This window comes from Dermacentor andersoni, chromosome 1 (assembly GCF_023375885.2).
Source record: "Dermacentor andersoni chromosome 1, qqDerAnde1_hic_scaffold, whole genome shotgun sequence".
NCBI classification, from domain to species: Eukaryota; Metazoa; Arthropoda; class Arachnida; order Ixodida; family Ixodidae; genus Dermacentor; species Dermacentor andersoni.
The window spans coordinates 91,343,979-91,368,338 of NC_092814.1; the positions used below are offsets into that span (position 1 = coordinate 91,343,979).

General features: G+C 50.8%; 1 protein-coding gene across 4 annotated transcripts in view; it reads right to left on the reverse strand.

The window, feature by feature from the left end:
• p130CAS (Serine_rich_CAS and FAT-like_CAS_C domain-containing protein p130CAS) overlaps positions 1-24,360 on the reverse strand; it is a 122,186-nt gene that overhangs the window by 59,507 nt on the left and 38,319 nt on the right. The window contains exon 1 of one of the 4 annotated variants that reach the window (XM_050191721.3): positions 18,430-18,999. The exons of the other annotated variants lie outside the window; for them this stretch is intronic. Within the exon in view, the coding sequence (XP_050047678.1) occupies positions 18,430-18,438 (9 nt within the window). The 5' untranslated portion in view covers positions 18,439-18,999. Of the gene's footprint in view, positions 1-18,429; positions 19,000-24,360 lie in introns of those variants that run through there. 4 annotated transcript variants of the gene reach the window in all.

Genomic DNA, 24,360 nt, shown 5'->3' on the forward strand with positions numbered 1-24,360 from the left:
AGGTGAAAGGTAAAGAAGCATATACGGCCATTGTATCAAATTATCAAGGGAAGGTGCAAGACGCTCTCACTATTTTTACCAAGGACCCCATGGTGGCGGAACAAGCGGCAATTGCTCTAGCCATCAGGAGTAATAAGTGGGCCTGCGTCTACAGTGATTCGAAATCCGCTGTAAAGTGTTTTTATAAAGGCTACGTAGCTGGAGTTGCAGCTAAACTTTTTGAAAACATTGGGATTATGAGAACTGAAATCCGATGGTTTCCTGCGCATATGGGGAAAGTGGACGAGACTCGGATAAACCTCAATGAGGTTGCTCATGACTTAGCACGAGGACTTGCTAACCGTGACAGCCACAACCGAGCCGTTCACCATCAAGCCAGGGAATCTAGAGATCATTTAATAACATACAATGACGTTGCCAAACATTACTATTTAGGACTCAGACAATTCCCATTGCCACATTCAAAACTGAACAGGGCTCAGGCAGTCTCACTGCGCTTATTGCAAACGGGTACATATCCTTACACCGTACACCAATAATAAAATATATCCAGAGAGGGACATTAAGGTGGACTGCAACTATCGTAATGGCATCATTGGAATCAGACATATGCTGGCGGGGTGCCCCGCGACTCTCCCCAACCTCGTTGAAGAATGGACACAGTGGGAGAAAAGGATTCAAAGCCCATTGTTTCAGGACCAACTAAGGCCAGTCCAGAGTGCCCATGATGTCGCTGAAAGGCTTGGCCTGACAGTGCCAACGTGGGAGCGGCCCGCCTTGGCTTAAGAAGTCGAGCCTCCGGACCTCATTACAATAAAAGTTTTCACACACACTCCCTTTGAGGACATCCACTGCACCGCCACAAGGGCTGGGCACGTCCCCTTCAATGTCTTTGGTCCGACCAGTTCATTAATCTAAAAAACAAAAAAAAAGCAGCGAAATAGGACAGCAGCTACAAGCGGAGGAGAACCTCCGGACAGCTATAGTCCCGCACACATCGGATGACGCATTTCCTGCTGACGTTGCCGAGCAATCGGACGCTCGTCATGAGCCCGCCTGATGCAAACCGGGCAACCGCAGCGTTGGGCCGGAAGGAAGCTCACGTGTCACGCTTTCAAATGTCTGGCATGCTGCGTTGCTCAGGTGGACACCCAGTGGAACAAAGTGCGCACGAAATTCGCGACAAGGCCGAGACCTCTCGCGGGCGGTGCGGAGGGAGGTGCAGGCACGGCAAACAGCAGCAGATCATCGGTCATTGTCTCGCGGAGTGCGAAAGCACGCTTTTTTTTTTTTTTTTTTTTAACGCTCAACCGCTAAAAACACGCAGATGGACAAACTGGGTGGACGAAGGCTCAACATCAACATGACAAAACAAGAGGCTCGAAAAACATGCCGTAATTCGGCGTCTATGCCGAAAGGGTTTATCCGGAAAACAAATTCACGAGCTCACGATATAAAACACTGAGGGAGCGAGCGCCATCATGTATGCGAAAGCGATGCGGGACAGTGAGCAACGGGGTGGTGCGGCGACTAAAAGAAACTATTTACCGAGGCGACATACTTAAAATTCCCCGCTTTGGTGCACTGCACTGTCACCTCTTTCATGTAGGTATACGACCTGCTATAGTAATGCTTGGAACTAGCATTTTTCTTTTTTGCATCCCCTTCAAAATGCGACCGGGAACTGAACCCGGGACCTCGTGTTTAGCAGCGGAAGGCCAGTGCGCGATGTGCGCGCGGAGCAGTACTACTCCATCGCGAATGCCGCCATTCTGCTACGAGCCCGTGCGGTGTTTCGTGCCTCGCCAGCGTCCCAGCACAGTCAACCGCCGCGTCGATCCTGCTCCTCGCGAGCAGCGGGACCCTTTGCGGCTGAGCCCCGGCGCTCCTATTCCGGGACGAAACCGGAATCGCCCACGCGAGCGTCGCCTTCCGCGCGCTGCGGCGGCGATCGCATCGTCGCCAGAGCAGCAGCAGCAGCAGCAGCAGCAGCAGCAACGAGGCCGGCTCGGAACAAAGGAGACGCCGACGACAGTGGCGACGCCCGCGCTGCTTGGGCGCCGCCGGCCGACCTCCAGCAGCGCCCCTCCCGCTGCTGCTGCCGCCGTCGCGTTGCAACAAAAAAGCGGACAACCAGACGAGCACGACGACACACATCCGACGGGGGAGAGTGCTCGAAATAACTGTTCCACACACAAACTCGCCCCGGCGTAATAATTAAGCGCGTCGCGATCAGGAGTTGACCGTTTGTTCGCCGGCTCGCCTGACGAAGGTCGGCGACTCGACGGGCGACTGGCCGGGGGACCGCGGTTGAAGGCCGCAGCACGCGCGAGACGAGTTGGCCGCTACGGTCGGCGGCGCTCGTGCACGTTCGGTAGGTGCGCAAACAAAGGCAGCTGCGTGTGCGACACAACGCATTCCTCGGCGGCGGCGCTCGTCCGCACCCTCCTCTCCGCGACGACGAGAAAGGGGTGCTCGACAGATGGCCTCGCATATGGCACGCGCGGGTTGGGCAATCCTAATGGCCGCAAAATGAGCGCAGCCACCCGTTGGCCACGCACGCTCTGGAGCGCTGCATTCGCCGTGGCGCCTCTTCCTCCTCCTTTTCTTTTTTGCATCTCCATCCAAAGGCCGCACGCGAGGTAGAAGAGATGCCATTCAAGTATGCCTACCACAAAGAAACGGAGTCCGTGCAAAGCTTGCCCCGGAGGTCAAAGAGCGGAGCATGAACTCCCCTCGGATCCTAGCAAGTCCACAATGTGCTTCTCGCAGAACGCAAGCGAATACAAGGCACAAGTAAAAGCCTCTGGCCATCCGCGCTAATTGCGACTGAGATGCCCTACTATCGAGTGATACAAATTAGGCGATAGCAAGTTCGAACTGAAATTATTCGGGCGACTGCACTTCGATGGCTGCAGTAGAGCACTGCGCGGGCCCTCGCAAAAGACTGTTGGGAAAGCTGGCTCTTAATTACAGTAGCAAACAAAAAGAGCCCTAATTTGTCCGACTTCCTTGTCGAAAAGTATAATTATTTCTGTTGCTAAAAAAGAAGCTTTGTTCTCGCGGAAGAAAAGATACTACAATACGCTTTTGATACCGCTTGGTTATTGTCGCTCACTGCGATTGCATTATTCAATCACTCTCGATACAATTATTTTATTTAAATTGCGTCATCTTGCCGATTTTCTTTTATTTATTGCGCAATAGAAAACAAACGATGCACTTTTTCTGTGTACATCACACCACAAATCGACTGTCATACTGTAGTTATGAATTTAAATTGCATTTGTTCAAACCGCATCTTCTGTGTTCTCCAAACAAGCTAAGCAACGCTGGATAGGTTACTGTAAATATTATTAGCATTCATTGATCTCTTGCATGTGATATTTGTTTATTCGTGTCTTGTTCACTGCGCTTTCTTTAAAATTTAAGTGCTGTACTGACTGCCCACGCTGCACCCAAGCACTCCAGTGCTTATGCAACCCAGGATTGTGAAAGGTGTACATTCTCTGAATAAACCAACTGTCAGCATGAGGTATAGAGAGTTGGTGTTGTGAGGCCCAGTTCATGCGAGCGCAGCAAAGCGCAGGGTGATTTCACACGCTGCGGTATCGGCCAATTACCGCAAACGAAGGACGTGGGTCGGCTCCGCGAAGAGGGGACGCGGCCACCCACGCATGGAAAGAAATGCGGCTCAGTGGTTGGGCCGTAGAAGAGCCGCCAAGTGCGCACGCTCGCTCGGAACTAAAGGGAAGACGGTTCGGGCTGAATGGGAGGCGTGGAAGAGGAAGGGGTGTGCTCGAAGCCACTGCTAGACGCCCCCGGGCTTCCCAGATGTCCCGTTGACTTTCTCGGTCGCTACTGTGGTTTGTTGTGGGTGGGCCTCGCCGCCAGACGGGGAAGCGTAGTCACGCAAATTGGGCGACACGAAACACGGCTGTTTGGCATCCGCGCGCGCCTTTTGAGAATGCCTTGAGAAAAGGGCGATGTTTTTACGACCACTTAGCCGGCTGCGACCGATGAGTGCTTTTGTGTGCGATGGCCATTGGGTTCCAATTACGGTGTTCCGGGAATTCAAGCGACCCGACCCACAGCTGCACGGGGTGACCGAGTTTTCTTGGCGCTGGCGGGGCAGCCCACTGTCAGGCACACATACCGTCAATAGCCGTGCCTTCGCGGGAACATTCTCGCAGCTGGCGTGGCGGCTTCTGGCAGGAAATGTTTAACCCGCGGGCTGATGCGTAAAGGGGAACGACAGGGCAATTTATGGTAACAAGTGCGAGCTCGAGCCTGGCCGCCGGTGCCGGAGGACATCAAGGGCAATACTCGGAGCACGGTGACTCGGAGTCTAACGTAGGGGAGAGTGAGATGACACGTGTGTCTCGGTAAACATAATCCCTTGCGTGTTGCAGATTGCGCCACTGTTTTGACCAATGCCGTGTCCGTCACGAAAGCGTTTGTGCCATTGGGTGCAATGGTGTGCAACTGAGGGTTTAAAGAGTCACGTTTTCGTTGTGTGAGGAGAGTGGATGTTCGGGCTTGGACCCGGACAGACGCCTTGGCGTTTGAATAAAGCGTCTCTTTACCGGACAACGGCTCTAATCCTTCGCGCTGCCACGGCACACTCGAGACACCGAGGGGAGCCGACCTCGGACCTTAAACACCTTCCCTCCTTAACTAGCGTTGAAGCTAGTAGAGGATAAAAGGGAAAGGAAATTAACTCCAATATCCATACCAATGACGATTGCTTTATGGTGACCGCAATGCGCGTAGATAGCTTCCGCATTAACAGTATTCGCAATGTTATTCACGAGCTTCATGCATGATAATTGTTTCGTCGTGGGTTTAGACGGGTTGGTTGGCAGTGCATTTCTATTTTCGTGCCAAGGTTTGAATATGCGCGTTTGAACATTGAGCGCCTTTAGCACCTAATAAATTTTAAGCTTTTTTTTTTTTTTTTTGCTGCAAGAGCTATTTACAAGATCCATTTTAATGTGGCAGCAATTAGGACACCGAAGAGGCACTCGCGCCGCCGCCGCCGTGCTGTCACGGTATCGACGCACATGCGTATATAGCCCGCGCATGTAGAGCCACGTTTGGCTGCAAAAGTGTCGAAGCAAAGTCACTCTCACGCCGGATGTTACGAGGACGCGGGCTAGCTATAGTGCTCCATCTTGTTCCACGCTGTGTAAAAAAATGAATCTTGCTCCGCTTAACCGGCCTTGCCGTAGCCAGGACATCGTTCTGGCTTCTATAGACAGCGGCCATTAGCGCTGTGCGCTCACACATTAAGGTTCCTATACTGAGACGCTGTGTGCTTACCACACCGCAAGGTGCAAGCATGCACTGGTCTAGACGGAAAGAACAGTAAACGTCAAGCTAAACGTAGCGCTGGCAAACGTTTTACCAGTTTTTCGTCTGTCTCGTCTCGAGCGACATCGAGGTGCGACGCCATGTAACGCCGTGGCCAACATTCCTCGCGCCAGACATTGTGTAGCAGACACGGCAGGTATCTGCCACGTTGTTGTTCCTACATACAGCGCAGCAGCAATATATATTCTCGCATGCTGAGTTGCGACATGTCGCCTCCGCATACTGTTAGAACAGCGTGCGAGGAGCTAGAGTGCCGCTAAACCTCGTTATCGCTGTCAATGCTTCGCTTTCTGACGAAACTGTTACATATTTTACTAGTGCGCATAACTGTTGGGGTTTACAACACAAAGTGCACGCGAGAGTTCTGCACACTTGTGTACAATAAAATGCTTTGACATAAATTTTTAACCCGGGTTTTGCTTCTGATGACCTTTTCAGTTTAGCTGTATACACGTGCTTTGTAGGGAACACTTGTCCGCAATGTTCTTTCACTGCGTGTAGTTTTATTGTAAAGCCTTATAGAACACGCTGCCAGGGCAATGGCAGCTTTAAGACATGTATAGACTAAGATCACACGGCGAGCCCGGGCCGGGCCCGTCCATATATAGTCATGGGCGGAAGTCACCGACGATTACGATGCTCCCTAATGCGAAATTTGAGGGCAGCTGTATAGGCGTTTTAATTTCGCGATATATTGGCTGGCGCGCGCGCAAGCCAGTTTGTCTCGTGCGGCACGTTGCAAACGGAGTGAAGGGGGGCGCGATTGCGTCGCTAATCTGGAGATGGCGAGAGCCATGCGCATTAAAACCCCTCAAACTTCGTAAGTAGCGACACTCTCCTCCTTCGCCTTCGCTCCTCCTCGTTTCTCCTCTCTTCCACGCTCCCTCCTCAATCGTGGCGCCGCCTACACTGCTCGAACCTAGCAACGGCGCCAACATGCGCTCCTCGCCACTCCGTAGACGCTTCTAGAGCAAAAATGGCGCTGATGCACCGCGCAAGGGCCCACGTGATGCTATTAGGCCAATAGCGACGCGGCGTCGGCCTCGGCCAGAGCGCGCGAGGAGGAGGCGGCATTCTTCAAAGCGTGGCACTACTTTACGAATTTTAATTGGCTTTAATGCGCATGGGTGACGCGTGGGCGCGATTCACAGCAGCCGCCGCCGACCAACCCTCCAGACGACGAGCGCTACTCTGGCGCTATCTCGTAGCCACCGTCGTCGCACTACGCTTTTCTCACCCTTTCGCCTTAACACCTACTCCTCCGCTTTCCGCCTAATGTTGCGCTGTACCCTGCTCTCGCGCTTTCCTCCGCGCGTCTTTCATCCCCCGCTGCGCTCCGCGTTCGCTTTCATCTTTCGCTGTGCTCGTTCGCTCGGTTACGCCGGCGCCTACGCTCGCCGCAGGCACGGTCGACTAACTTTGCGCTGTACCCTGCTCTCGCGCTTTCCTCCGCGCGTCTTTCATCCCCCGCTGCGCTCCGCGTTCGCTTTCATCTTTCGCTGCGCTCGTTCTCTCGGTTACGCCGGCGCCTACGCTCGCCGCAGGAACGGTCGCCTAATTTTGCGCTATACCCTGTTCCCGCGCTTTCCTCTGCGCTGCTTTCATCCCCCCACTGCGCTCCGCGTTCGCTTTCATCTTTCGCTGTGCTCGTTCGCTCGGTTACGCCGGCGCCTACGCTCGCCGCAGGCACGGTCGACTAACTTTGCGCTGTACCCTGCTCTCGCGCTTTCCTCCGCGCGTCTTTCATCCCCCGCTGCGCTCCGCGTTCGCTTTCATCTTTCGCTGCGCTCGTTCTCTCGGTTACGCCGGCGCCTACGCTCGCCGCAGGAACGGTCGCCTAATTTTGCGCTATACCCTGCTCCCGCGCTTTCCTCTGCGCTTCTTTCATCCCCCCACTGCACTCCGCGTTCGCTTTCAACTTTCGCTGTGCTCGTTCGCTCGGTTACGCCGGCGCCTACGCTCGCCGCAGGAACTGGCGCCTAAAAGTTTCGCTCTAAAATTCGGCCGGTGCAGTGCTCTAGGCGGCACCATGCAAGAACGCACGTAAACACACTCCAATTTTGGTAACTGATCACCACGTATGCACTGTCAAATAAAAAGTAGCATGAGCAATAAATAACCCACGTTTTGTATTATTCCATAACAGTGCGCGTCAAAGGGAATGCAATATTTATCCTCTCAGTAAAGGAACGCCTGCTTGCACTACTTACAGTTGCTTTGATTTAGTCATATATTTGTTTACTTTTTTCTTACCACAATGTACACCAAAGTAGCTTCCTTCGTCCTAGTCTATCCTCTCTCACTGTCCCTTCCCTCAAACCCACCCTCACTACTGACTGCCGTTCCGATGTCATCAAGTGACATCGCAGTTACGATGACATTAGGCAGTTACGATGCGGCCAGCAGTAATTTCCTTATTTCCATTTTCTTCATATTGCAAAAATAAACAACCAATTACTACTGCTACTACTGCTACTACTACTACTATACTACTACTACTACTACTTACAGAACCATACTAGTCGAGCCTTTCGTACATGTTCCGTGCCGACGGCTCAATTAAGGCTGGAACGGAAGCGCATGAAGAACACGAGAGCGTACGATGGGGGTCGCCCCTGGGCAAGGCGAGAGGGAGTCACGCAAAAAGCCATTCTGTCAGGCGTCGCACGCGACGGCGTTCAAAGGGGCGGGGCGGCCGCAGTTTGTTCACTGGAGCCAAGTAGGGCTCCGTGACATATGTACCTGACATCAATTTACGCGCGTCACACGTACACTTACACGAGATAACGCTGCGCGGTGTATAATTGGGGCAACGAGGTGTGCGCGCCCACCCGAGAAACTTGTGCGGCGCCACCAAGATTTCGCCGCATCGTTCAGCGAAATGGGCCAACGTAAATGCGAAATCTGTCCGAAATCCGTATTCTATATATCGTTTCCTCCGTTCGACATTCCATAGAGTTTCATATTGACATGCGAGAGCACTCAACACCTCGATTTAATCTATGAATGGATGGATTTTTATGACCATCACATTTGAAATGTCGTTCTGGCTGGTGTGCACCAATCACGCTCTTCTTTACCTGTCTGCTGCGTTTATTCTCGGCCTATAGTATCCGCGATTCCTGACAAAACATCGAATCTTAGTAATACTGAAATGCACTCTTATGTTTTTCACACCTTATAATCACTCCATCACCCCCTTTAGCCGTCTGTTACTATCCACCGTAGATTCGTTCCAACCTTTGAAAAGGCAGTCAAAATGAATCGCATTCATAGGTCATCCGCGCGCTCTGCATATGTCGGAGAGCGTTAGGACACTTAATTTGGGCGAACCCTCTCAGTGTATTGCGAGAACCTGTTTATACACTGCGACGTGTGTGTCTGTCTCTGCGCAGAGTTTTGCTAATTCTTTATGAAACCTGCGGCCGGAATGTTCCCCCAGCTTCACACAAAGGGGTTGACGCGCACTATAGACGGAATCCGGCTTTACAGGCGCGTGTTTACGTGCAACAACGCATGCGGGCAGCGCACTCCTCCTCCGCGATGTAAAGAACAGTGCGCGACTCTTATCGGGCGCGCTCATTACTTGGCGGCAGGCAGCAGCGCCACGTCAGGCGCGGCATTCTGTCCAAAAGCTCGCTCGATTGGCGTCAAGAAAGAACTATACTATATCGCAAAACAACGTCAGCCCAGGGTGCACACAAATGCCTTTCGCTCGCCGCCAAGGTTCTAGAGAGCGTCTCGGAAACGCGAGGCAGCGTATATATGAGCCCCGAGGTTGGGCTTCCGTGACCGACGCAAGATTCGAAATCGCGCCGGCGCCAAGGGCGAAGCGTCGGCGAAAAATAACAAAGCAACTCTTTGAAAAACGGTCTGACAACGTCGCTGCACGGTTCCTTCGCGCGCAAATCCCAGAGGATATAGGAGGCGTCATAATTTTTTCATGCGGTCCACCGGCGGATTCTGACCGGCTGTCGCCTATAGACAAATGTCGAGTGAACTTTTGTTGGTTGTCGTTTACGGCGGCCGAGCCGGAAGACCGTCGCCGTCTCAAGAGGAGCCACGCAAAAGTAAACGATGCCGTCTCTGGGCAAAGCTCAAGTGAAGGAGGAACAATATACCCGATTGCAATTTGTTATTGCCATTAAACACCCCATCGATGACCAAGAAAGACAGAGTGCAAGTTTGATATTGTGGAGCTGCCGCACCATATCACAGTGCCAAGTGATATTGTCGCGAGAAACTGAAGCCCTGATAACTTTCTCGCGCCTGAACGTCGCGCGCCACAAGCCCACAAGCTCAGCGAAAGCGCGAGCCCGCAGGCGTCTTAAATTTTATGCCACGTATAGCACGTTCTTCGCAATCGAGACTACGCGCTGTGTATACTCACTATACTTCGACACAAAACGGCGGTGGTGGCGCAATCGATGTACGGTTGCCATTTACGGCAGTGAACGTGAGGATGGACCAAACCTATGCGCTGAAGTCAGCAAAGTATAGGTGCAGGAAAGTCTCGTTCACGGCTTTTTAAAATGCAGCCGGAAGTTGATGTAAACATGAAAGGCTGCCAATTTGTACGATGAACATGTAACTTGAGTTACGTCATGTAACCTGCGCCAACCGGGCTGAGGCAAGACGTACATGCCCTCACGTCTCACACCACCTATACGGGCGCATGGCGTCAGCAAACCAGGAAGGAGAACCAGAATAATAGTTCGTCCGTTATTCGCCATTAATCCCCCCAGTGCCCGAAGCCTGCTGGTTGCAAGCTCTCTTCCTTTCTCTGAGACATGCACCCGCTAAGTGCGATATGCAATGCATGGAGCTGGCGGTGAGACGAAGTGCGCTTCCCGGACAGATGCATGAGATTATACCGTTTGGTTTGGTTTTTCTCTTATGATGACGCACATCTACTGCGGGGGACTGGCCAAGATTTCGATGGTATTGGGAAATTGTTGTTACTACTAAAACTGGTAAAGTTGTACGGATTTCGTGGCACTGCAGTCGTCGTAAATGCGTAACCGCTGCTCTGTTCCTCCTTTGTGTCGCGCCGATAGGGCTGTTTTCTTGTCACTGCTACTGATGCCAATGCATTTGCATACTTCGATATCTTAGTAGTGAACAGAGACTCCCGCACGAGTACATGCTGACGCTGTTGAGACTCCGTGGCACCGGTCGGCAGACCGCTGGGCTTGTATTTTACAGCGAATTCCTGTAGCTCTGCCACCAGTGCGCGCAACTAGAATTCTCTTCGCTTTGCTCGGGTATAAGACTATCGCGGCCCTTGGGTTATAAAACCGGGCAACGTTTATTTAGCTTTTGTACGACTTGCTTGAATGTTGCGTGCAATGCCAGAATAGTGTCATATATCGCGCACGCGTTTTAGCATGTAATTCTTTTGCGTACATCTCCAGCGACAACTTATTTTGATCCTATATACAGCGCCACATAGTGCAATAAAAAACTGATAATTTTTCAATTAGAAGTTCAAGTTAAAAATGAGATAGTGTTCAACGCATTTAGAATATCGCTCTGATGGAAATCCGTCTTACTTGAAAGAACAAATATAATAGTACAATGAGAACACGAACAAGTAATTACACTCTGTGCACTGTCAAGGGCACAGGTAACAAGGTAAACACTCTCGTTATCATGTCACAATGTTAAATGAGCAAAATGTTGGGTAAAAAGAAGAAGAAAGAAAGGAAGGGGGTCGGCGGGAGCAAGAAAGAAAAAAAAAGGAAAAGCAGTTGCTTGCACAACGAGAAGAAAGCACGTGAATACAGGCGAAACAAACGTCACGACAAAAAACGTGCGCCTTGTTGCCGTTTTGTTCTGCGATACATATTGATGACCGCAGGTTATAATAACAAACGCGTTTGTACATTTTTCCCCATTAAACTGTATCTTCAGCCGCCACCCACCAAGTCAACAAGGCGGCACTCAAGCGCGATTAAATACGGTCGTGTTTCTAGATTAACTGCTTGCATGCACCTATAAGTAATAGACACGCCGTCCCCCGCCTTGTAGTCGAAATATCACCCTTATTTGCTGATTTAGCAAGTAAAGGTAAAATTGCCGAACCTAAGTTTTCAAGAAAAAGACAAAAGACAAAAGAAAGGCTATTTAGAACATTTCACATCTCCCTTAAGTCACGACATGCTGTAACATGCCGTACACTGGATCAGAGAGACACGAGAGAGAAGAAAGGTTGAAATGGATGAAATGATAACGCAACGAACAGCTCCGGTTAAATTCGTTATACATTGCGGTGAAGCCAGGATTAACGATAACCGGTCGAATACCCGCAGATGACACTCGAACCGGAGGGAGGTAGTGGCATGCGAGCGCATAGAAATAGGAAACCTTTGCAGTGTGTTCAAAGGGGGCTGGTGGGTGAACAGCGCTCTATCCTGTGCTCTTTACTCGATCATCCTGTGTCGCGCTGTTTCTGCTCTTTATTCTGAGGAAACGTTACCTGGCAAGACGGATTTCACTGACGGATGGGGTTGAATGTCTGCTTGGGCACGCGGTGTAATGAAGAACTGTGGATTGCTTTTGGCCACCTGGAGTTTTTTGTAACGTGCTCCTGAATCTGAGTACCACGACTGTTTCACGTTCCGTACCCATGGAAAGGCGGCCGTCGCGACAGGCATTCGGACCTGCAGCGCGCGCTCGTGCCCAGCATGCAGCACGAGGTGGCACGAGGTGGCGCAGAGGTCGGCCGGAGAGAGCCTCTCTCCGGCCGACCTCTGCGCCGACCTCTGCCGACCAGTCAAGCGCACAGCTGTCCGTTTGCACCTGTTTTCGCTATCACCTACATTTTTTTTTTAACACAAGTACCTGGGTGCAGCGGTACGTGCATTAACTTGTGCAAAAAGTACTCGTTTGTAATCTCCTTTCTCTTCGGAAACAAAGTGGAGCGAACACAAAGGCGAGGATATTGGGCCATATATGGTCGACCAGGAAGAAGCCTGGCCCTCTGTGGGCAGCATACCTACACTGCGCGCCGCCTGCGGCAACACGCGAAAAAACACTGCATATAGACACGAACGGCTGCAGCACTGCCACGCGGCTTCGTCGCAGGGCAGACGATACCCGAGAGAGTCTGCCCACTTTTTAGCCAGCACTTAACTCGGCGATATCGTAGCGCACGCACGCTTACTGCACCATGCAGTCACACCGAGGTCCCGTTCCGCGAGAAAGAAATGGCTTCTACTGAACGCACAATAAATTGACCAATGTCGGTATTAAAAAGAGAGAAAAAAAAAACGAAAGAAACCCGTGTCGCATGGCTAAACGAGAGGTAGCCTGAAGATGTGCAGTGGCAAGGAGGACGAAAGCTCGGCTGGCAACTCTTGGCGAGTTGCTCGGCGTCGTTCTCCTCTGCACGCGGCGCGGAAGACGCCGTCGGCGCACACGGGCGTCCGTCGCACGGGACGCACGCGCGCTCGCAAACGCCTTCCCCGGCGTCTCCGCCGCAGCAGGCGAGCACTTCCCCCCCCCCCCTCCCAGCTCGGCGGCCACGGCGGGGGGCGCAGGAAGGCCAGCCGCGACAAGGCCGCCGGGGCCCCGCCGCTGGCCCGGCTCCAGCGGCCGGGGACACCGCCGCCGCTGCTCTCAAATATGGAGCCCCGGCGCGGAACCACCTTGGCCTCGGCGCTGTCGAGATCCGACCGGTCGTCTCGCGTATTTCGGGAGGCGGCCCGCGGTTCCCGACCCGGAGTTCGCCCACTACCGCGACAGGTGCACGCGGGGGAGGGGCCGACGCCGCCAGCTCCGAACCACCCGCGTTCGTGGTCACCAGCCACATATGGGCCCTGCCACAGAGTCGGTCGTTAGCCCACGTCCTACGCACAGCGGCGCGGTGCCTTCTGCAGCTTCCTACAGCGCCTCCTGCAGCGCTGTTTGCAGGGTGCACGCTTTACTTTCGCTCCGCCTTCAATGAAACCCCAGCCCCAAGCAGCGCCAGAACGGGCGCCTCAAGTTGCAGAAAGCGAACGTGTTTGAGCGGAGTGCTCTGGCGACCACCAACACGTTAGTAAATGGATTCAGTGAGGCAAAACAAATAAGTGAATACTGAAAGGCACGGAGGAAATGCATTGTCAATATCTACAGCGATATTCATCCGGGAAATGTAAAGCCACGGAGGCCGTGCAATATGTAGAAACCAGATAGGCTGTGTCAGTGACGTCATATGACCAGCGAGACAGGACGGTATGGGCCCATCCAGCCTAATGATGTTCGCCTGTTATCTTCCCCTGTCTCCCAACAAACCAGACCATGTTGATTACACGGGCTCCTCTCAACAGGCCTTTGTGCATTTGTGCAGCCAACCTCTTCTTGTAGAAAACACCTCGTAGAGTAGCAGATGCGATAAGCAACCCGCCAACGACGTCGCCCACGGTCCAAGAGCACAAACACATCGTTATATGGAGCTCCTAGAAATCATATCATTTGCAATTAAGCGTGCAATCGCCGCGGCAAGTTCACGTCAACAAGCAAGTTTGTCTCGCACTTTCATGGCCTCAGACACTAAGCACCAACGTTGGGCCATTTTCCGAGCCTCATACTCCTCACTGCACGCCTAGTGAAGCCATGACAGCGTCGTAAGCAAATGTACCGTGACGGTACTTGGCGCGCAGAGCGCGAAGGTATTTCCGAGGCAACTCGGACCGCCATGACGGAACGTTAGCTGTCAACTCGAATCGACCGCAGCACAATGAAATGACGTTCGACAACTGCGAATGGCGGAGGCGGCCACGTCACACAGTAACAAGCAGCGGATGCTGTCACACTCGACCGCTGCAGAGGACAATATTTATTCGCTGCTCGAGTCGGAAAAACGCGAAGCGAGGTAGCAAGCACCGACTCAGCGCCGGTACGTCTGCGTGACGTTACAGATTTCAATGTAATTCTCGTGTTGGGCCGCTCCGGCGCAGGAAAAGTTGTAGACACTTCGCTACGTTGATTTTTCGCTTCCTCTAGAGTGCATGTAACGACAGACAATTGACTAGAAAAAGAAGAAATTAAATTCTGGGGTTTTACGTGCCACAACCACGATCCGATTATGAGGCACGCCATAGTGGACGACACTGGATTAATTTTGTTCACCTGGATATTTTAGACGTGCACCTAAGTCGAACAAGCAAGCTCGAAAGCCCAGCAGCGCAACGCCTTGGGCTACCGCGGCGGGTGGTTAACTGCGACAGAGTACAGACAATGTCGAAATTAATGACGTCACCGGGAAGTGGTAGGAGAGCATTAGGACGGCGTCGCCCACCCGTGTTCCGTTTTCCCGCCTTTCCTGACATTATTATACCGAGCCTCGTATCACAGTTTTCCTCTTGCACCAAGCAGTAAAAGGTAATTTACCGATACAACTCCATTGAATATTCCTCTTCAGTGTCACGTTAAGACGCCCGTAGTGCATTTCGGAACTTTTTTTTTCTTCTACTATGCTTCAAAGCAGCTCTCCCGCGCCAACAACAACAGCGGCGATAAAATTTCTATGCGTATACACTCGTCAACCAGCCGATATATACATGCGTTGCCACAGCCGCTACCAGACATGAAAAAACGGCGGTCCCACCTCTGGCAACACCGCCGAACCAGTCCGTCAACCGACCAGTGGCAGTGCCGCATATCTTCGCGATCTTCACGGTGTTAAGCTTGCCGGTGCCTTGCGTATACAACAGGGTTCTAACATGAAGAGCCCACTTACCGAATAGTTATATCTCCATCGGTTGGCGGTCACTTACTTCTTTTTCGAAAGCGTCTTGCGTCAACCGAGCTGCTAGACGTTCGGCCGGGTCTGTGGTAGAACAGCAGGCGCATTTGATGGCTGAATGATTTTACATGCCACCACGAGTGCCTCGATAACGCACCGGCACCTAGGCACACCATGACCGCGACTGCGTCGGTCCCGCGCAAGAATTAAAGCATCGACGGGGCGCCAAAAATAGATAACGGCTGCACACGCAGTCTTTCCTCAGACAGACAGGACCGGCGGTTATATCCAATTTTCTGGAATTTGCCAGTACGAGCTCATAACGACCCCAAAACCTCGAGCCAGCCCAATCGACCCGTACGCAGTTTCCATAAACCCCATATCCAATAATACCATATAGAAACCCGCACGTGTCCATATATGTCGTATAGGGGATCATTGGATGTGGGAGTTAATTACATGGGACATATGAGTAATTTCCGATAGGGAGAACTGAGGTAGCGACCGTGAGACGCACGAAAAGCACTGGGATCTCCAGAACAACATTGGCTTTTGCTTCTTCCGCTAAGTCAAACGTCACGTAATTCGATTAGTGAAACTGTCTGCACAACTAGCCTCTCCGCTAGTGGTCAGACGGTTCGTGTGCAGTCAGTTTGCCCGCCATGAACGTCGAGTCTGTGCCCAAGCCTTGCAATCTAAGCCCATCCTTGAGGTCGAGCTCCGGAAATGCGCTGGTATACTTTTTCTCGCGGTCACTGATGTGACGTACGACGACAAGATCGTGCAAGGTCGCCGGAACGGGCCTGCGGCTGTCGTCGCGCGCGCCCGCGGCGTGGATCGGATGACAGCCGAGTCGGACGGGGTCGCCACGAGGGTAGGCCAACTATGCGGCCGCCTCTCACCCCGCCACGCGACTGGGATCCCTTCTTGGGGCGCCACGGGCGATCTTGGCACCCGGCATTAATACGCGCGCGCCTGGTGGACGCCATTACATTCCGGGCAGATGAGACGACGCTGCACCGATGCAAATTCGCAAACAAATGGCGCAGCTGTTCGCTGCGGCGGCAGCGCTGGTCAGAAGGGCGATCTGCGCAAGCTGTTTTCTGGTCGTATACAACGAGGCATAAAAGAAAAGTAAAAAAAAAAATCGAAAACAAGTATAGGACCACCTGCCGCGACACAGAGGATAAGCTCCTGATGGGAAACATTCATGAAGGGAAAGGAAGGCGTAAGTTCCACCTGTCAACTGCAACTCCGACAATCTTTTCGATGGAGGTAAAGTTTGCCATCACGTGCGAGCAAAACAGACGCGACTTTGGGAAAGGCGAATGTAGCTCAACGTGTGTCGAGAACAAGAGGCAGACTGCTCGGGCTTCAGTTGCTCGGCGGCCGCCGAGGGCCGGAAATGCCTCGTTTCGTGCGAGGCGACGAGCTGAGTCGAGCGACGAGCAGGAGGATTGCGCGGCCTCAATTCGAAGCCGTGGTTCCTCATTCGAGGCGCTCAAAAGCGCCACGGTTCGCTCGCAACCACGCCATTCGCAGCTGCACGCCGCAAATAATGGGCTGTTGGCAGTGCAGCACAACTGACGTAGTACGTTTGGACAGAGGAACATATTTTAAAAAATGTGACGGCAAGTGTGACGGAAAGGGTCGTTAACACCAGAACAGGTAATAGCCTCCTACCGACGGCTGTACATTGTACTTAGATTTCAATTAACAATATACAACCGGCATGATACACCTTGCACAAAAAAAAAAAAAAAATGTCAAAGATGCCATTCCACTGGCAGTGACCTTTGAAAGAAATTACTGCCGTCCGTGACGTCACTCCAACTTAATATCGTGTTATTCACACAAAATACCAAACCGAGTAAATGCATGTGCTTTACTTATTTTGTTTTCTCGCTTCATCAGTAACGATCAGCGCGCGAGGGAAGTACTGAGCACGGCAGGCGACTCGAATACACAGTCTGAAATCACGCTCGGATTTTATAACCAGTGGCGACAGGGATTGAAGGACCTACGCAATCTTTATGGCCCCTGGACTGTGCATTCGTCTCCCGCTCCACGTTTTACGGTCTTCTTCTCGCATAAGAAATTCGTCTCTCGAAGTGACTCAAGCATGTTGGTTAGCGTAATCTCTTTAGCAAAAACAATAAAAATTATTGGGCAAGACGTTGATCTCTTCAGAACCTCTGTGATGGCCACTGGTGCTTCGGCATTTCAATCTATGCAGTCAATCCTCTCCCATATAAAAGTCGACCTAAAGTTTCGAAGCAATGGTTTGAAGCGAGCTAAAATGTAAATAGATGTAATGCAAAACGAGCTTTCATGAAGAAAAGAAATTGAGGAATTGAGCAACGCGCCTCGGCTTCAGTTGAAAAAACAAAACCAACAAACAAAGTCACTTGGCTCGCGATCGTTCTGACACTAAGGACATGTTCAAAAGCGGCCCTTGAGCATGTAAACGTCACCACATGCGCACTATTTCCCGCCTGACACTCATTGAACAGTAGGCGGCCACACCACTTTTTAACACGGAATTCGCTCGCAGAAGAAACTTTCACAAATTCGGAACATGTCTGCATGGTAATTACTACTAACACGACATGGCACCGTTGTTCACGAGTGGCTGAAAACCGCGTGAAAAACGTTGCCACCACAAATGACACTCGCTAGGATGAGCTGGCGGTACGAATGACACGGAGGATCAAGCGACGGTGGTCGATAATACGTCGGTGTACTAAATACTAAGGAGAACATGTAACGTTCAAATGTGAACCGTGGGCAAGCCATGCAAATCGGACATGTCCGGGCATACACGCCGTAACACCGCGGCTTTACCACACGAGCATCGATCGCTTGGGTGGCGAGGGGAAAACAAGCAGTCCACTGGCTTCACTTTTCGCTTGCTCACACTTCAGGCATGCGAGTCGCAGCGTAACACGAGATTTGACACAATTTGTCGTAACAAGTGATATACATACGTAGGCAGCATTACACTCGCTTACTGAATCATTGTGTCACGCTAAACACTGACGAAGCACAAAAACAAAAGCGTCGTCCGGCTGCAAATAAACTTGTTACACGAAAATTACACGAACACTTTCATGTTTGCCATATAATCCCAAACAACGAACCCCTATTGAGTTGTGGTAACTATGTGAAGGCATACACAACGCATTCAAAGAGAACAGTCAGGGCTGTAGCTTTCAAGCGTTTTCTTTCTTTTTCTTTTTTTCGTGTTTCTCAATAGATCTCTGCACATCCACGGCACACTTATGTATGTCGGAGCGAAACAATACATTGAACACATATATTCTCACCTTGCGCATTTTTCCAGCCTCGAGCCACCACGTATACGATGAAACGCGTTGAAGTCCACGATAGTCAGTGAGGGGCAACGGAAGGTCTGACGACGTCCTCGCGCATCGTTACCTACTGCTGATTTTCCCGGAAAAGTAACTCCACGCCAGCGACGACTAGTTCCGACAGGGTTTGTGGTTAGTTTAGAATCTCGTGGTGCAATGTACGCGTGTCAGGCAGAGAAGCGGACTGTGGTGGAAATAGCTCCAAGCTCGAGCAACAGACGGTCAGACGGCTCCATGTTTGCATCCGTGGCGGCCCGTACCCAAGCAGTCCGAGCGGAGAACGACGGACGGAGCCCCAGGTGGATGCGTTCTCATGAGGAGGATGCAGACGGCAAGCTTCGAGACGACACAAACACCAGAGTCGAAAAAGGGACCTCGGCCGAAAGGGAAATGCCCGGTGCGTGTGACGCCTCAGAGCTCGCGAGGGGCTGCACCGACCGCACACGACACAACCCACACAGCTGCTGGGCCTGCCGCGCTCAACGCCCGCCGACCGCTCGACGACTCCGGAGCAGGGAAAGCCGGCGGGAAAAGCCGCGCGGGCGCGCTGCAACCGACCTGCAAGTGTCACGTGGTTTATGACGTTGCCAGAAACCGGGGACCGTCTCCTCATCTGCTATCGGGTGTGTGATGGTGTGCTTGCGAGGGGCCGTTCACTCTCTCGCACTGCTTGTAATTTACGAGCGCGTGCGTGTATGGGGCGGCTAGAAAGAGCGGTTCGAAGGCCGTGGCTACTTTAGGGCGTATCTCCACAAATGCCTACAGCGAAGATGGCATACTGTTTGAATATATTACGAAATTAGCAATGCCCGCGTCGTGGCATCGGCAATTTTCATGCGGCGAAATAACAACAATAAGAAGCCGCGCCCCGCGTCATCCAGTACAACGCTTTCGCGGACACTACACACATGCGCCATGTGGACGACGCTTTGTCGGAGCAGCGCATTTCGCAATGCTCGGGTTACTCGATCCGGGCCGCTCGGATCGGAAGTTGTCCGTCGCAGGCATGTCACATCCAGTCAGCAGGAAATGGGATCTCAGCCTTTCTGAACGTCACCCCACATGCCAAACCAGGCGGCGGGAGATGGTCTGCAGGCACAATGCAGCTGCGCATACTACAAGGATCTCATTACATTTTGCTGTCTTTACAACCTACTACGGCTTATCCACCGAGAAAATACAATCACTATAACAGGAATTTCCCTGTGCTGTTTCGGTTACGGTATTTTTAGCATTCAAATGAACAATTAATTTGCATTGTCACGGTTCATTGCATAACCTCTCACGATGTAGAAGCAAAAAAAAAGAAAAGAGAACCAATTTCGCTTTCTCCCTTTCCTGCAGATTTGACTCTGTGACATACTCGCGCACGGAATGCTCTTTCTCTCCCCCTACTTTCATTCCCTACCCCCTGTGCAGCGCGGTTGAGGTGTCCTCTGCTGAGAGACAGTTACTGCGCTGCACTTTACCCCAACCTTTCCTCCCCATCATCAAGAATCTCCTTCTCTCTCTCGCGCACGGAATTTAGAAGCCAATGCTGTAAAACAGTTAAACAATTTTCGTTCATTTTTATCAGCTGATGAAATAGTTCGTGCCTGTCTAACACTGAACACCAACAAGGCAGTGTATTACTGTATATGTAGAAAATAATAATAATAAGGTACAGGCAAACGATATTGTTTACTTAAAAAAGGCTTAATTAGTAGTAGGAAATAAGCCACACAAAAATACTCACGAAACCAGCTACATAATCAGGAAATGAGAAACGGCAAAAGTAAAGAGAGAGAAAGAAAATAGCTCAATTCTCAAAGGAGCAATTGAGCGGCTGTAAAATACTGCAAACGCCGAATGCACCTACCGTTGTCGTATGTATTCTCGTGCATACAAATGAAACCAGAACTGGAAACTTTCGGCACTGTAACACGGGGGAAATTCGGCCGCTGCAGCTGTAGGGACCGAACCCACTACCTCGTACTCGGCTGCAGGACGCCTTATAGGGAATGAGCCAGAACGGCACGGGTGGACGAACAACGGAATCGTTCGTCGTAGGCCGTTATTACCACGGCTGCTCTTCGGCGCAAAGAAAAAGATGGGTGCAGCGCAGCGTGTGAAGTTCTCTGTTCTAATGTCGCTGGAGATTTTCTCGTCGTCCAGCCAATAATTCATGCTTCTAACGTTCACGCCGGCCCTCTCGCGACGACGTTCATCCTTGAAAAATAAAAAAGAAAGAGAGAGAGAGAGAAAAGAGAGACAGAAAAGAGGCCAAGAATCCTTCCAGAACGTTCTCAAATTTCTCTTCACGCCACTTTCCTCCAGCAAATACTTGACGTGGTGCTCGGACCTACATCTAACGGCGGCTAGTTCGCCTTTCATTGTTAACAGGCAGCGTCATATTCCACCACTGCATATGGAATATTTGAAGAGGCTTGACCCGACAACAAAGCGTATTATATATGCGGCTGTGAATTAGCTGTAATTGGCAAAGTGTGCGAATTTAAAAGGGCCCGACAACCAGACCAAAGAAAAGCGGGCCACGATATTATGGTGTATACGAAAATAATGCGATTTAGTACCGATAGAATCGCGAACGAGATGTTAGCGATTTAAAGTGCAATGATAATTTTAAATCGGCCCAGAAAGTCCCGTAATACTGCATGCCGTATACACGCGCCAAACCCTGGTACTAACGTTCTCCCATGACGATCACAAATGCCTGAAGTTAGCTGTATTTCAGTCCACCGTGTTTTCTTTTTCTTTTTTTAACGTAACTTTTCTAAATATTTTTTTTATTTGCAAATTACTAGGAAATTTTACGGTTAGAAGCGGCATCGGTCACTACGTACGCGGCAGCGATTTGTCATGGCGATTTCTGTATTTATTTCATTTTAATGCCGCTATAGTGTCCTTGCGAAGATCATAGCAAGTGGGCATGGTATACTACGTGAATATACAGCTTTGAAACAACGCAATGGGAAATACTAGGTTTCACATGCATGAAAATACATGCTAATACACGCACCTATATTTGACACTCATGAAACCGGCGGTAGCCCTGCATTTTTCTTGAATGCAAGTACATTGACGCGTCCTTATATACTCTATCGCTTTTTCTTGTTTCTTTTGTTACGTCAAACACAGCGATACACGAGTGAGCGCGAACGTGCCTCTCGTTTTGTTTCCGTCTTATTTTCTCCAACGCAAGGTCACCCAAACTAGAGCCAACATCTCAAGACTGTTTTGCGCTTTCGTCGTTCTCTTTAGCGGCTTCAAAGTGACCCCGGGCAGGGTAGAAAGTGTGAGCCTACGTGCCTCTTTCGTTGGTTGCGTTTTATTTTCTTAGGTGCAGAGTCACCCCAACTGTATACAGCGGAGGTCTCGAGATTTGTTTTGTCTATTCGTTATTTTTATTTTTCTCTCGGCTTCAACATGGCTGCCACGCAGAGCTTAAGCAGTAGCAATATCGTTGTTTTTGTTGTGCACGCGTGTGTGTGTGTGTACGCGCGCGCGGTTAGGACCCCCACTCAGCCCCTGAGGCCGCCAGAGTCTCCGTGGGCCCTCCGAAGCCGTTACCCTGTCGGCACACTATAAAGCTTTAAAAAATGAGGACAGCAGCGGCCGACCTCCCTCGGCCTGCTCTTTGGGGGAAACCACCGCCGAGCAAATCTCGGGAACCCCAGCCACCGACGAGACCGGCCCCGGAAGAACCGCCGTGTTCGAGGGTCGCTCTGCGTGCGACCTCATGATTAATGTCACTGCGCCCCTGGTCACCGTATGCCTGTTTCGTTCTGAACTCTCTTTCGCTAATGGTAACACGTACGCAGACGCGCTGTAAACCTCCTTATCAATCCGAATTGTCCAACTGTATATAATACGTTCATTCATGTGTACCATTTCTAATGTTGTATCATCTGCCATGCCTACATGTATCTTCTATAGTGCTCGTTGAGTTGGGAGAACATCTATGTTTCACCCTCAATTAACTGATATACCTACTTTATGTCTCTTGAAGTGACTCCGACCCATTCACTGCGTTTGCTATCGCGGCTGCTCCGAGAGTCCGACTCCAACGTCCTTTGTCCTATGATCCTATCTGGGAACCAACCTTGCGCCCACACCCAGTTCATCAATGCATGGGCAGTAAAAAAAAAAAGATAATATACCTTAATTATACTAGTTCAGTTTCCTTCCGTGCAAACTTTTGCGCACTCGTTATATAAGTATGCACCAAACTCTCTTCTGTTCTGCTCTTTTGAATTTGGGCGGCAAAATATATAGACATATAAAAAAGCACACACAAACACACACCCACCTTCAGTTTGCTGAAATCTCACCCCGTTCACTTTCCGGCATTGGTAATCTGTTTTGTGCAAAAGATATCTTGCATGGTTTGGCGTCAAGTAGGAAATAAAAGCAATGAAGGGTGAAATATGCTCGGCACCTCTGCAGCCTCTCTATTAGCGCGTCGTGCCACGCAAGCGTAAAATTTCACTATGGATGCCGTTTGTTGCATGACTTAAGAAGCATACTGAATCGCTACGTATAAGTAAGGAATAAAATGTTTCTGTTTTCTTTTTTTTTTTTAATACAGGGGCGCTATAACGTAAAACTATTCCAAACTTTTCTATTCCAATTCTGCAATCAGCCCTCCGCGATAGGTGAAAAACATTTTTGGACCAGCCCTACTTCACCTGTCTGTCACGCGACGTCACGAAAACCGCGATAGCGCCCCATCTGATATGACGTGTACACACTGATTATGCATGATTTGACCGAACAAAAGAAAAATAGGTATTTTTTTATTCCACGCCTTTTCGCCATTAGCCCTCGGCTATTTGTCAAGAGTTTTCTGGCAGCACCCACTTCACCTGCCTCTCACGCGACGTCACAAAACCGCAAAAACTCACCGCGTCAAGGTGATGTGTACGCGTTAAAGATGCATTAATATGCGGAACAACACTAAATTTTCTTCTGAATAGCCGCGGGCTTCCCCATTCCAAAAGGAATAACAGATGGCCGCCGCCGATCGCTCAGGCACTGGCTACTCGCCCCTGCCTGATAGCATGGGTTTATTTGCGTGTAATAAAACTTCTGGCGTGGCCGTGTAACGTTTTTGAGCAATTTCGGCGCGTTTACGACCCCATTCTGCCAACTTTTCTTTGCTGAGGATCCATTTTAGCGTCATTCTTAAGCTTCCGTTGCATGCCGCCGCGATTTTCGACCAGCCACCGCAAGCTAAGTAAGGGAAAGCGGACCAATCGCAGACGCCGGCACCGCCTTCATCCGCTTATCTACTTTCAGTGCAGTGGCTCAGCCCCATCGAATTCCTCTACACTTGAGCGTGCTCCTCGTCTCTTGTCAGCCAATTAGATAAGACAAGCCGCTCAGTGTACGTAATGCTATTCGTTTTTCAAGCAAACAAAAGTGACCTCCTATGAACGAGGAGAGTGCTTGATTGGTCTGTTCAGACAACCCTGCGGGTGACCGCCCGATGCTTGCTTCGGCGGTTACGCAAATTTGACTTCAGGAGATTGGAATAAAAACATATTGGAATAGTTTTACGTTATAGGGCCCCAGTTCTCGGCCGCGGCGCGGCCCGATTCCGACGGGGCGGAATGTAAAAAAAAAAAAAATGCTCTCGTGTACCGCGCTTTAGGTGCGCGTTAAAAGAACCCAGGGTAGTCAACATTAACCGGAACCCTCCGCTATGACGTGTCTGTCATAGCTATACTACTGCAGCGCCGACTGCTCGGACTTGAAATAAGGAAGCGCGTACTATATAGGCATTACTTAATATTTTAGACTGATTTGCAGTGACCGATCCATCTTCCTCTAAGAGATAGAAACTAAGCACGAAATTAAACCTTATAGCTTAACAATATACTTTCG